Source organism: Kogia breviceps, chromosome 9 (assembly GCF_026419965.1).
Source record: "Kogia breviceps isolate mKogBre1 chromosome 9, mKogBre1 haplotype 1, whole genome shotgun sequence".
In the NCBI taxonomy this organism is placed as follows: Eukaryota; Metazoa; Chordata; class Mammalia; order Artiodactyla; family Physeteridae; genus Kogia; species Kogia breviceps.
Window position 1 is genome coordinate 27,335,506 of NC_081318.1, and position 14,326 is coordinate 27,349,831.

A 14,326-nucleotide genomic window follows, 5' to 3' on the forward strand; every position below is an offset into this window, starting at 1 on the left:
AGATTAGTGGTTCCCTAGGGAGGCTGGGGTTTGGGGAAAAATAGATAGTGACTGCTCATGGATTAGGAGTTGTTTGATGGGGTGATGAAAATGTTCTAAAATGTGATGGGGTGATGGCTGCATAACTCTGTGAATATACTAAAAACCATTAAATTATAGACTTTAAATTGAAAAATTATATAATATGTTAATTATATCTCCATTAAGATGTTATAATTAAAAAAATTCTTTCTGGAAGAAAGCAGCCCAAATTTTGACACTTAGAATTCCCACCGACTAAGATCAACAAAATACACACTCATAATCAAAGGCTGCCAAACACACAAATAAATAAACCACCATGAATGAGGTCAGCAAGAATAAAAAAACAACAACAGGAAAACAGGTATAGGATCTCCTAATGTTTAAGTAATTATAAATATCAAATAGAAAATATTAAATATCTGTATAAACCTTAAAGTTTTTAAAGATGAAATCATAATAATGATTAAGCAAAAGATTCTTATATGATAAGCAGGATAAGCAGAAAAAATTGCCTGTTTAGACACTAGACCAAAAATATAGAACTTCAAAACCAGGTCTAACATTTTAAAGCGGGCCCAGAGAGAAAAGACAGTTTACTTACAAAGGAAGGCATTCAGATAAAAAGTAGTATTATCACAAAAAATAACATAAAACAATGAAAAAGGATCTACAAAATGCTAAGGAAAAATAACTGTCAACGTATACTTTTATAACCATCAAAACTTTTTATATTAAGAGTAAAATTAAGACACTATCAGACTAAAAAATAGAGAGTTGTCCCCCAGCAGACTTTCACTAAGGGAAACTTTTTTCTGGCCACGCTGCACAGCTTGCAGGATGTAAGTTCGCCAACTGGGAATTGGACCTGGGCCCATGGCAGTGAAAGCACTGAGTCCTAACCACTGGACTGCCAGGGGAGTCCCAAGGGAAACATATTTTGAAGGGAGAAGGATGGAGGAAGGCAGGAAGGAGAGACAAGCATCCCCATGTTATGGTTCTCACAACTCCTAAGAACAATCTAGTTGTTTCTGTTGCTCCTGCTTAGGATATGAAGCAGAAAACTCCAATTAATGTTCTTTAAAAGACCACGTAACTTTTTCTTTTCTTGTTATATATTTTAACTTTTTTCACTAGGAATACACATCATAGTTGATTAGGGAGCTTTTTCAAAATATTCATGTTAGTTAAGACTTCTGACTCCACAGTAGGTGGTGCACCCAGGAGTATTTGTTTTGGGATGGCTCCCCAAATGATTTTAATATGCATCTCTGGCTAGGAATAACTGAATTACTATTCTTTGTTTTAACTATTCTTTGTTTCAGAAACATTTTTCAAGTGCCTCCTGTGTGCCTGGTCTGAGCTTGACCTAGGAATACAATGGTGAACAAGATAGTCCCTACTGTTTAGGAAGTTGTAGTGAGTAGTAAGTAGAGGGAGAAAAAATGAAATGAAAAAAGTGTCCATTGTGCAGGACATAGTGATGGCAGAGACTGCTTATGATTCCCCACTCTCCTGTTCCCTTTTTTAGTAGTAATAGATTTTAATCTAGCCAAATGGCTGCCAAAAAAAGAGCACATTTACCATCCTCCTTGCAGCCAGCTGGGTCAAGTGACCAAATTCTGCCAAAAGATGTAAGCTGATGCATCATGTGATAGATTCTGGGAAATTTCTAAAAAGAGATTTATTTTATTCATTTGTCTTATTTCCTCTTTGTACTCTTCTCCATTTTACTGCGAAGAATTTAGATGTGATAGCTACAAAGTCATTCACCATCTTGAGATGATCAAGTAGTGAGTCTGACAATTCTTTCCCCTGTCTTTCCGTAGAGCAGTCTTGAACTATCTGCCGCCAGAGGGAAAAATAAACTAATATTTTTAAAAAGAGAATAAAGGCAGATTTCTTAAAACCAGAGGGAAATATGGATTGCTAGAATACACACAAATTAAAATCAGTAAATGCTCCTAGGTGAAAAACTGTAGCACCTTATTACACTTAGATGTACCAACACGGTACAATCATTAGTAGATTAGAAGTACATTTACTATATATTTTGCCTCGACAAAAGAATTGTAAGTAATTTGGGGGTAGCAATAAATTTGATTGCATAAAATTACTTCTTTAAGTAACTGAATAGAACAAAATTCAGTAAGTAGCCTAAATAATGACCTAAGACTTCTACTTTCCAGACACAGAGACTAGAGTACCCTGTTCTAAGTTTGCACAATAAATGCGGTACTTGAAGTGAAAAATTGATGGTTCCTGGGCTCGCAGAGAGGAACAAAATGTCCAGCTCATAAATGAATGTTCAGTAACATTAAACATTTTCCAACTGCTTAAGATTAGTAATAAAGACAAAGGAAGCAGTAAGTTTATATATTTAGTCCTTTGATAGAAACAAAAAGCATAATACTAACATTCACTTTGACACAATATTTTTCCATTATTAAATTTTATTCTATAATTTTAAATTATAACAGAGCTGCTGCTCAAGGTTTAGAATAAGCAAATAACTTTAAATTTGATAGCACTATATATCACTTTATACTTGATGTACATGGCTTAGTAATAGTTTCTTCGGGTTCCCTTTCTTTGATGAGATTATCATTTCCTTGAACTTAGTTGGCCAGTCACATATGGCTTTTATATTTGTATACTTTAGAGTTCCATACCCAGTAGATGCTTAATAAACTTTAGATTAGTTTAGCTATCTCCAGGAAGTCTTTCTAAACTGTAACTGGAGATAAATTTCTAATGTATAAGATTATGAATCTCCCTCAATATGATTAGAGAGAAGTCAAAATAAAGCCTAAACAAGACATTTGTATTTTAGACTTCTTTTCACATCAGCATATAGAGAACATCCTCATTCCTTTTTAAGCTGAATGCTATCCCATTGTACTATTGAAAGTGCTTGATGATAATCGCTAACATTTGGTTGGGGACTTTTATGTGCCAGGTTTTGTGCTAAGTATTTTATCTACTTGATATGATTAAATTTGTATAAAAGGAAAAAAGATACCATTAGGATCTCCCTTTTTGAAAAAGAGAACACGGAAGATTAGAGACCCTGAATACCTTGCTATTTCCATAAAGGGAAGTTAGGACAATCCCAAGAAGCTGCAGTCATTAAGCAGCTTTAGAGGTGAACTTCCTGTCCACCTTGGAGCAGTGAGCCAAGTTAAACAGAAAATCTGTATCTGGAAGATCTGGAGACTGGTTGAACATAATCAGTAGTCATAACCTAAATTAATAAAAAATGCATTAAATTCATGGTCAAAGCTGAATGAATATATTTGGATTCCATTGCGACAAGAGTTATGGTGAAGAGAAAACTCGGCAACTCAGATTCCAGACTGGCCTCTTTTATAAACTGGCTCTTTGACTTTGCCAAGTGATTTATTCTCCTCAGGCCTCAGCTCTTCACAGAGGAGTTAAACTATGTGATTTCAGAGGCTAATGAACTAGGATAAGAATAAAACAGTAACACTGAACAATGACTTTGCAATCAGTCTCTCATTAATGTGCAGAGTTAAAAAAAAAAGAAAACAACCTGTAGCAAACTTATAGCTTCTATTGATTCAGGTTTCTGAATCACTCATTCATTCATTCAAAATATTTATTGGGCACCTACTATGTGCCAGGCACTGTACCAAGTAGTGTTCTGGCAGTGAACAAAATGAAGTCCTCATTTTCCTAGTTTACATTCTAGTAAGAGAAGACAGAAAATAAGCAAACATTTAACCTATACTATGTCAGTTGGTGATAAATGCTATAGACCGGAGAATAAACAAGGAAGTTGATGGTGAAGGGACATGTCCAGCCCTCGGGCCCTCTATGCTCTTCCTTGAATATACCAGGCCCACTACCAAATGTGCACTTGATGATTCATTTGCCTGAAATACCCTTCCCCCAAATACCCCCAGAGCTAACTCTCTATCATTCAAACAGCATCTTCTCAAAGTGACCCAACACATGGAAAATCCCACCTTCCCCGACTCTGCTCTCTTAATTTTTTCGTATACATCTAACATCTGATATAAATTGCTTATTTGTATGCTGAATGTCTGTCTCCCCCAGCAAGAATATGAGTTCTAAGAAGGTAAGGCTCTTTGTTTTGTTCTAGGATATACTTAGTGCCTGATAAGAAGTACTGCTTAATAAATTGATTAATGGGTGAATGAATGAATTAGGAAGATGATACAGAAAGTCTTCTCTGATGAGGTGACTAAATAGTAGAAGCTTGATACTTAAAAATCAAAACTTAAGGAAAATTGCTAATTAAGTTTTGCTACATCCAGTTGATAGACTATTATGTGGCCTTAAAATTATTTAAATTATATTTATGAAGACTATGAAATAACATGAAAACTACGTATGATGTATGGTTAAGTGAAAAACACAAGATGCAAAAATATGTGTATATTATTATTTACAACCATGTTTTTAAAAAGTCTTTAGAAGAAAGGCCAGAAAGAAATACACCAAGAGTTACCATATATATTATAGAGATTATTGGTGATTTCCATTATTTTTTTCCATTTACAAATTTTCTATAGTGTATTTATATCGTCTTTGATATAAAAATAAAATAATGAAAAAATTTTAAAAGTTAACCTACGTAATGCTACCTGTATTTTATGGTATTATAAAATTTTTTTTGTTTTGTTTGTATTTTACATTTAGAAATTAGACCTTCACAATGTCAGTAACATCTGACAAGCAAGGACTCAGAGTTGAAAAGGGCACACCTGTATTGCAAATGTTTCACAGAAAGACAAAAGACAAAGGCAGAGGAGGAGGTTGAATCAACTCTCATGCCTTCTGTAATAGCATCATAGCTGTCTTGTGTTTACCTTCTAAGTAGATCATCTCCAGGAGAAGGAAATCCTATCAGTTGAAACAGTGGCTCTCAAGAGAACACATGCATAAGTGATTGTACATAGAACATAATATCAGAAAGAGGAAATTGCCCAAGACTGTTTTATCCTAAGAGTCTCCATTACTTTGGTGATCAAGAGAAGATAACTGAAGATTAGCAACATGTATTAATAGCTGAAGTATGCATGGGATGTGTTATCCCATTTATTCCTCAGAATAATTCACTGAGGTAGGAATTATATTAACAAATTTCACTTGAGAAAATGGAGAATATGAATAACTTGCCCAGAGTCACACAACCAGATGGATAGTGAGACAATGATTCAAATCAGATTCAAACTGACTCTAAAATCACTACTCAAAACTCATATGTGGGGACCAAAATAGCGAATATTTCTTGGTAGGACTCCTTCCCAATAGCACTTCTGGGTCCCTTAAATATCATTTATTTAAAAAATTTTTAGTAATGATTTTTGCTTGCTAAAGACACCAACTGCATTTTTATTAACATGGCTCCAGTTTCTAGATCTAGAGCAATGTCAGCCTAGGTAAGCATGAGTACTATCCTGAAGCCTTTTGCTGTATTTGGATCACCAGCCGCTGTGAGGGAGGGACTCATGGTGGGTGAGAGAGGCACCATATTGGAATAGATGTCTTTGCAGTGACTACAGCTCCCCTTGCCTCAGTTCCTGCGCCCTTCTGTTAAGTCACGTCAGTGACTGGTTCTGCACTCATCGAGCCCAGGCAGGGAGAAGAAGCTTGAAGAAGAAGTTTGAACCTAAGGCTGGAACAGGAATTCTGCATTTGGTCCCCTTTGGTGGACCAGGTGACCATGTCACACCCTGAGGTGACCCCATTTGTTAAATCAGATAACTGCATAGGAATCTGTCCTTAAGTAAGTTGATAGCTGGAAAACCAGTCTTTGAAATCAATAATTTAATATTTATATGTATACTTTTATGTATCTACGTTCATAAGAAGACTAAAATATATTCGTTTTAGGTTAAGTACAACTTAAACATTCCAGTAAGGAAGAAGAGTGCATTGATTTCACTCCTGGATCTGGTTTCTTAGCCAAATCAGAGCCAAGTGAAGTAATATGTTTCCTGTTTATGTTAAGTGACACATGTGTCTACTTACAATACCTCTCAATGGATTTCATATGAGAAAAAGACTGTTGTATGTTTCATCTCTTCCCTAAGTGAAGACTCTAGAAGCCAAACTTAATTCCCTTTAAACTCAATTATCTCACAACTGAATGCTCTGATAACCTGAGGAAACCAGCAGACACAATGTGATTAGTGAGCCAGAAAAAGAGGAAACCCCAGAGCAGCCATCAGCGGTCCTCATTTCTCTGCAATCAGCCCCTTCGTATCCCTGATAACAATGACAGGAGAATCTCTTCGCCAGCACTGCCAGGTCTGTATCAGATGCTTTGCCTTTCACAGTAAATTCTCCATCCTCGGAGGCCTCTATGTGGTAACTTGCAGGGTTCAAGTGAAGGTAATCGGGCGTTTTCCACACCTTCCTTACGCATCTCCCATTATTCCTGCAGAGGTGAAAGCTGCACACCTCAGCAGCTCTGGTCACGTTGACTATATAGCTCCCTAAATCAGAACTCACAAACTGCTTCACCTTTGTACAGTTGCCCTAGAAATGTAGAAACAAATGGGACTTAGTGCTTTTTCTGGTACTGGTAGGGTTAGAGCATCTAGATCCACAAGGCAGCTCTTTGGACTTGATTGAAACTTAATGGCTTGGTTCCAGCCCATGAACTCTTAGGTTCAAGTGCTGTAACACAGGGGACCCAGACCAGAAAAATGAGAGGTGATCGTGACAGGAGATGGAGAATATGTTACCGTAGGCTATCTGAACTTGCAAATGGGCCCCAGCCTCAGCATATATGACTTTGCCTTCTTTCAATTTACATCCTTCATTTCCTCCTTCTAGATCCCAAGTTAATGGGTGTGAGAAAAAGAGGAACAAACGCAAATTGAGAAATCCTGCCAGAGTTGCTGTCCTTTGGCCATCTTTCAGGTGTGTGTGCCTTTCAGGGTTGTGTTAGAACCTGAATCATCATGTTCTACCAAATTGTTGTTGACCGTCAACCTGAGCCTTCTGGATTTTCCTGTTAATTATGCTCAAATACCGATTGCCCTGGGATCTAGCCTCCTCTATACAATTCAAAGACGGGAAAGCCTGGAAGGCTGACCAGGTCATTTGTGTGTGGTTCCTATTGTGTGTTATAAACAGAGGCCACCTGGTTGTGCACTCAGCTTCCTGATGATGCTCTTCTCAGGAGCCACATGGGCTGGAGGGGAAACATCACACCTAGAGAGTCAGGTACTGATACTCAGTTTCTACCTAGTTCTCATATGTGGACAGAGGAGAGTTTTAACTTTATATTGTCACAAGTAGTTTCATGAACAATGCTTTGGTAGCAACAAATTAAGCCTGTGAAATTCTAAGAATAATATCAGATCACCATGAACTTGCAAAAAATTCAATTTAACAAAAAGCATTGAGGGCTTCCTTGGTTGCAGAGTGGTTAAGAATCTGCCTGCCAGTGCAGGGGGCACAGGTTCAAGCCCTGGTCCGGGAAGATCCCACAGGCCGCGGAGCAACTAAGTTCATGCGCCACAACTACTGAGCCTGCACTCTAGAGCCTGCGAGCCACAACTACTGAGTTCACGCGCCACACCTGCTGAAGCCTGCATGCCATGCCTAGAGCCCGTGCTCTGCAACGAGAAGCCACCGCAATGAGAAGCCCGTGAACCACAGCGAAGAGTAGCCCCTGCTCACTGCAACTAGAGACAGCCCGCACGCAGCAACAAAGACCCAACACAGCAATAAATAAATAAATAAATAAATAAAAGCGTTGAGGATACAAGTATTATAATTCAAGGCAAAATGCATTACACTATAGGGATATAAACAAACAACATCTGGAAATACAGAAGAGATTGTGATTAATATGGATTGGGGAAAACTAGGAAGACTTCTTGGAGTAGATAGTATTTGAGCTGGAAGAAATTTGAAGAGATATAACTCTTATTTTAAATTCTATTAATTTTCAGCTAATTTCTCCATAGAAGAAAAATAAGTTCGATGTGGATATTAAAAATTACCATCTGATTCCACTTCTCAAAATATGATATCATACATTTTATGTAATGGCTAAATGCAAGGGCTCCAAAGTTGTGGCATCTGTGGTTAGTGCCAGGTCCACCACTAGCTAGCTTAACTGTTACCCTAGTTAGATTTCCTTTCTTGTTTCCTCATCTATAAATGAGGTTGCTAGTCCTCATAAGGGTTATTATGATCAGGAAGTGAGCAAATCCAAAACAAAAAGGCACTTAGCACAATCCTAGTATACAGTAAATATTCAACAATCGTCATTATTATGATTACTATCTTAACAAAAGTTAATCTTTATGGAGCTCCTTCTATGTATCAGGTGCTGATTTGGACTTTCATTCTAAAGCAGGTTTACTATGGGAGACCTGAGAGCTCTGATTAGAGTAAGTTCTATAGGAAAACTGAGCAAATAATGTAAATATTGTAATATTAACTATACCGCCAAGGTACAGTCTTACCTCAGATGAAGTCAAATTCATGTCTCCCCAGATAACAATGCCTGCAGCTCCCAAGGCAGCACTTTCTCCAATAGTGCTGATTAGATCTTGCTAGAATGAAGAGAGTTCATTACACTGTATTCATTTGAATATAAACAACCTGCCAGGGATTAGGATTGGAGGCTAAATTCAATATAATACATGAAACTATTCTCCAGTTTCTTAGAGTAAAGCAAATGTTAAATGAACCGGGGCTCAGAAATTTCACTCTATAATCATATAAAAACATATTAAATACATATTTTTTAAACTTATATTTTGCCAAACAAGACATTACTTTTAAACAATTAGCCTGTAAATAGCCACCAAAAGTTGTTTAACTGAAGTTAACTAGGAGTATATACACACAAACCAGCTATGAGTATATGACCTGGAAACAGAATCCAAAAGTTTTGGGGCTTCCCTGGTGGCGCAGTGGTTGAGAATCTGCCTGCTAATGCAGGGGACACGGGTTTGAGCCCTGGTCTGGGAGGATGCCACATGCTGCGGAGCAACTAGGCCCGTGAGCCACAACTACTGAACCTGAGCATCTGGAGCCTGTGCTCTGCAACTAGAGAGGCCGTGATAGTGAGAGGCCCGCGCACCGCGATGAAGAGTGGCCCCCGCTTGCCACAACTAGAGGAAACCCTCGCACAGAAACGAAGACCCAACACAGCAAAAATAAATTAATTTAAAAACTCCGGGCTTCCCTGGTGGCGCAGTGGTTGAGAATCCGCCTGCCGATGCAGGAGACACGGGTTCGTGCCCTGGTCCGGGAAGATCCCACGTGCCGCGGAGCAACTAAGCCCGTGAGCCATGGCCGCTGAGCCTGCGCGTCCGGAGCCTGTGCTCCGCAACGGGAGAGGCCACAACAGTGAGAGGCCCGCGTACCGCAAAAAAACAAACAAACAAACAAACAAAAAAAAACAAAAAAACTCCTACCCCCAAAAAATAAATTGTGAAATAAGATTTATTAAAAAAAAAAAGAATCCAAAAGTTTTCCTTCTCTAAATGTGACGACTGCCTTGCATTCATCTTAGCCAAGTTCCCTTCCCAGTATGTAACTCTCCTGAGAACTTTGCCTCTGCAGTGACTTGGAGGGGTTTTGTGTCATTTGGATTCCCAGGATAGGCAAAGGAACACAGTGTTAAGGGCCCCGCAGGATCCGATTTGATCCGGCCCTTATATTTGGTCCCTGAAATTATTTGTATTTAATTTTAAAGTACCTGATTTAATGGGCTTTGTTTATGATTCCTCCAGTCATGGATTTTTCTCAATATGGTTAAGATAGATGAAAACAAAATTTCAGCAGGGAGAATTTTGGTTTTGTAATCCTAAAGGATTATTGTTTTAGTGTTTAAAGATTAACATGAATCTAGGTCATTTCAGAGGGAAATTAAAAGTTGAATGTGTGCAGTTGGTTTCCTAAATAAAGTTTCTGCAGTTGATTTTCTAAATAAGTTTCTTTTTAATAAATTTATTTATTTATTTATTTACCTATGGCTGCATTGCGTCTTCGTTGCTGTGCATGGGCTTTCTCTAGTTGTGGCAAGCGGGGGCTACTCTTCGTTGAGGTGCGCACGCTTCTTATTGTGGTGGCTTCTCTTGTTGCAGAGCACGGACTCTAGGCGCACGGGCTTCAGTAGTTGTGGCTCATGAGCTCTAGAGCACAAGGCTCAGTAGTTGTGGCGCACAGGCTTAGTTGCTCCACGGCATGTGGCATCTTCCCGGACCAGGACTCAAACCCATGTCCCCTGCATTGGCAGGCGGATTCTCAACCACTGTGCCACCAGAGAAGCCCTAAATAAGTTTCTTAAATTATAATATATTCCCCCATTCTTTCGAATAATAAGCATTCACCTTTTACTCCAAGGATTAATTTCCAACAGCTGTATGCTGGAAATGTAATTGGGCAATTTGGTGGAAATTAAAAGCAGACTTTAACCTGTATTTTGCCTTGGGCACTTTATATTAATACTAGTACTTGCGAGAGAGAAATCTTCTCACCTGACACTTTTATAGTTCACTAAAATGAAGGTTTTACAATCTCAGTTTTTAAAGTTTGTTTTTGTGTTTTTTCCTGGGCAACTTTCTGGTAATTCTCAAATAAAGAAGAGATTTTGGTTTAAACTAATTTCTTTTCAGGCCCACATCTATTTCCATTTCCCAGGACCATGGTGTCTACCGAACAGGTCAGAGCTGACATGACAGGAAGGGGAGGAGTTTTTGTGAGGCTCAGATGAGATGGTGTAAGTGAAATGGTTTTGAGAATTATCCATGATATAGGAATACCGGAAAGAGGAGGAGCTAGCCATGCAGAGCCCAGAATGAGGACTCTGCTGGGTCCAGGTCCATTGCCTCTTTTGACAAAGACCCAAGGGAGCAGAGCTCCTCCCTCCACTAACTTTGAAACTTTCCTGAATATAGAGATGTGATAGTCACACGATGTGATCAGAGGGGCAAAATTCCCTAATGTTCTTCCATGAATTCCTATTATGTGTATGTTACACCTTTCTTAGCTCTCTCACAGTTCTTGGTTATTCTGTTCTGGGTTTTGGTTTGGGTTTTTTTTTCAGTCTTTTTTCTCTTTGCTTTTCAGTTGTGGAGGCTTCTATTGAGATATCTTCAAGGTCAGAGATTCTTTCTTCAGCTGTGTCTAATCTAAAAATAAGCCCACCAAAGACATCCTTCATTTCTGTTACAGTGTTTTTGATCTCTAGCATTTCTTTTTGGTTCTTTCTTAGAACTTCCATCTCTCTGCTTACATTGTCCATCTGTTCTTGCATTCATTCCACTTTATCCATTAGAGCCCTTAGCATATCATAGTTGTTTTAAATTCCTAGTCTGACAGTCAACATCCCTGCTATATCTGAGTCTAGCTCTGACTCTGCAAGTTGTGTTTTTGCCTTTTAGTATGTCTTGTAATTTTTTTCTTGATAGCTAGGCATCATCTAATTTTTCTCAATAGGCAGATAACTCATACTGGATAAAAGGAACTCTGTAAATAGGCCTTTAGTAATATTCTAGTAAGGTGTAGGGGGAATGGAAGGGTTCTACAGCCCTATGATTAGGTCTCAGTCTTAGTGAGCCTTTTCCTCTGGACTGTGAACCTCACAACTGCTTCTCAGTTGTTCCCTTTACCCCCTTAGGTGGGACAGGCTGCCTAGATGGGTCTAGAGATGGGTATCTCCCTTCTTCCAAGTGGAAAACTAGAGCCAGCTGGAGTTGAGTATTTCCTTTTCCACAGATCAGTTAGGGTCTGATAAAACCTCAGCAGGTTTGGCTGTGGTTAAACAGTTTCTCCTGAGGGTGGGCCTTGTTCAGAACAGAGTGCTCTAGAGTACTCAAAATGGTTCCTTTTCTCCTTTGCCTGTTAGATGCGTCAGGGGAGGTTTTCTCCAAAATTCACTGTGAGGACCTGGTGAGCTCCTGGAGGTAAAACTCCCAAAAGTCTGCTCCCCCAGCCCCCATGACTGGGTCCCCACGGAATTTTAATCTCTCAGACTTGTCGACGCTGAGCAGTTTCCCAGTTACAGCTCAGGTTTCCCTGCTCTGGCAATGGTTCCCACAGAGGTTTCTGCTCGTGGGTTTCCAATCTGGTAAGCTGTGATTCTCTGTTTTCACCCATCTGTCTCTCCAATTTTGAGGGCAGCAATTTGCCCTGTGTGTCCACACTTCTCTTATTAATCTAAGAAGAGTTGATTTTTCAGTTTGTTTAGCTTTTTACTTATTAGGACTGAGCTGCAACTTCCAAGTTTCTCCTATGCTCAGCTGAAAACTGGAACTCTCCCATGAATTCCTTTGGGTTAAGGCTTTGTCATCAGAAGGAGGAGGGAGACACAGCATCCACATTTTGTATTTACAGGTTATTGATCCATGTTCAGTAAGTACGGAAACTACAGATGTTTGTGGTGAAAGCCACAGCTTCTGAGGTTGATATCAGGAGGGAATGTTAGTTTCTTTCCAACGTGTCCTTTAGTGTCATTGTCAAAGAGAGTTTATTGGGACTGATTCAAAATGGCAAGTCTTCTAGCATGTGTTGACTAGAGGTAAGGGGTCACTAGCAGATGTTTAGGCAAATTCCTCTAACAAATTAGCCCACCGTCACCTAGCTGAGAGCAGGCTGCTGAGTGAATCACAGAACAGCTATGCTTGAGGGGCCAATAAAGCAGGGCACTACTCAGTGAGGGGAGTCACAGGTAAGATGTCGCTAGGAGTAAATTGGGACCACCTGAGTGCATAAGCCACATGAAAGGAGAAATAAAGGAAGAGCACCTGATGTAATAGCAACACATCTTCCAGGTCCCAGCCTGGTGTAAGGCAGCCTTGCCCTACCCATGATTCTTGGCTCAAATCAAGGTTTTGGAAGTTAAGAGTAGGGACACCCAGAGGACTCATTCTTTACACTTGGGTTTCAGCCCCTGAAGCTTTAGCACAGTGCACGTAAGTAAGGAGCCCACTGTGGGGAGCTGGAGCATCACTAATGTGTTCCCTTTGTGTGTTACCAGAGGGAATATTAATTAACTACAGGGGAAAACATCTTTAAGTCTATAGTCAAGAAAATCCCTTTCATTATTTTTTAAAAGCATAGTATCAACAATATCTAAATTGCATTTATATATGTGGTATAGGCAATCTACTGTGTGAAATGAGCCCACATGTGATTCCCCCAAGCTATGGCTGCTGACTGAAGTTTCATTCTTACATATTCCCCTTTCAAGTTGAAGACTCTGATACTTGTTAAAAAGTTTTATCTATACCACATATATTTCTGAAGTGCTTTAAATTTTCATTTTTTATCTTCTTATTTGATTTTCATAATATTTCTCCTAAGTAGATAGGGCAGGTAATATTGTGCCATTCTGTAGATTAAGACAGTGAGGCACTGAGGTCTGGAGAGGTTAAGAGATTTGGTACTTACTGGTAAGTTGTTTTTCTAATCCTAATTATATGTGTGTACACACACAAACATTTTGAAATGCAGATATCTTTGGGAAGGCAGAAATGGAAGCCATCACTAGTATTTACAATTTGGTATAAGTGAATATCACCTTTTTAAAAGTTTGTGGGCAGGTTTTTATTGAGGATGGAATAAAATGGTGGTTTGATGGTTTAAAACACGTGGAAATGCCTTGGCATTCAGAAAGTTTACAGAATGATACCACGGGACTAACAAAGACAATTGTTTCTAGGTGAGACCCTAACTGCTGTTCCTTCTTCCCTTAGAGGGAACAGAAATGTTTCTGAGGCTGTAGCTGTTCAAGCAGGAGCTTACCGTTGGCTTGCAGAATGTGCAGAATGTACCAGTAGTTTAAACTAATCTATTGAAATGAACACTTGGTCCTTTAAAGTTTATTGTTTCTTCCAAAAGTAAATTTGTCACCACTAAAGAAAGGAACTTGTTTGAGCCAAACATAGAAAAGCAAAAGAAGTTTCATAGAGGAAGGTGGTATTTAACTTTCAATTCTAGAGTCAAGACTATTTTATAGAGATGTAGATAACTTTTTTACACCTTCCAAATAGTGTTAGTTTCCTACCATTCTCAATCAGTTGTTGCTGATTTTTCTGGGTAATATTAATATCAGTTCACAAGAGAGAATTTTTATCTTTACTCATCTCATCAGTGGTGTCAGAGGCACAGCATTTACCAAATCCTGATGTATTTGTGTCATTTCTCCCTCTGAGGAGTAAGCTCTACTCTCTGTCTGCTCCACAGATACCTACTGCTCACGGTAGAGTCCTCACTGGGGTGTTTCCTGAGTCTCCTTTGGATGCTTCATACTCAGAACATCTTGATATTTTGATACATG

General features: G+C 39.0%; 1 protein-coding gene across 2 annotated transcripts in view; it reads right to left on the reverse strand.

Moving 5' to 3' along the window:
• The window catches only part of HYAL4 (hyaluronidase 4), a 33,905-nt gene that overhangs the window by 17,270 nt on the left and 2,309 nt on the right, over positions 1-14,326 (reverse strand). Inside the window, exons 2-3 of one of the 2 annotated variants that reach the window (XM_059074343.2) lie at positions 8,499-8,588; positions 5,827-6,552 (exon numbers count right to left, since the gene is read on the reverse strand). In XM_059074343.2, coding sequence (XP_058930326.1) covers positions 6,151-6,552; positions 8,499-8,588 — 492 coding nt within the window. In that variant the 3' untranslated portion in view covers positions 5,827-6,150. Of the gene's footprint in view, positions 1-5,826; positions 6,553-8,498; positions 8,589-14,326 lie in introns of those variants that run through there. The other variant, XM_067041659.1, reaches the window with a different exon arrangement.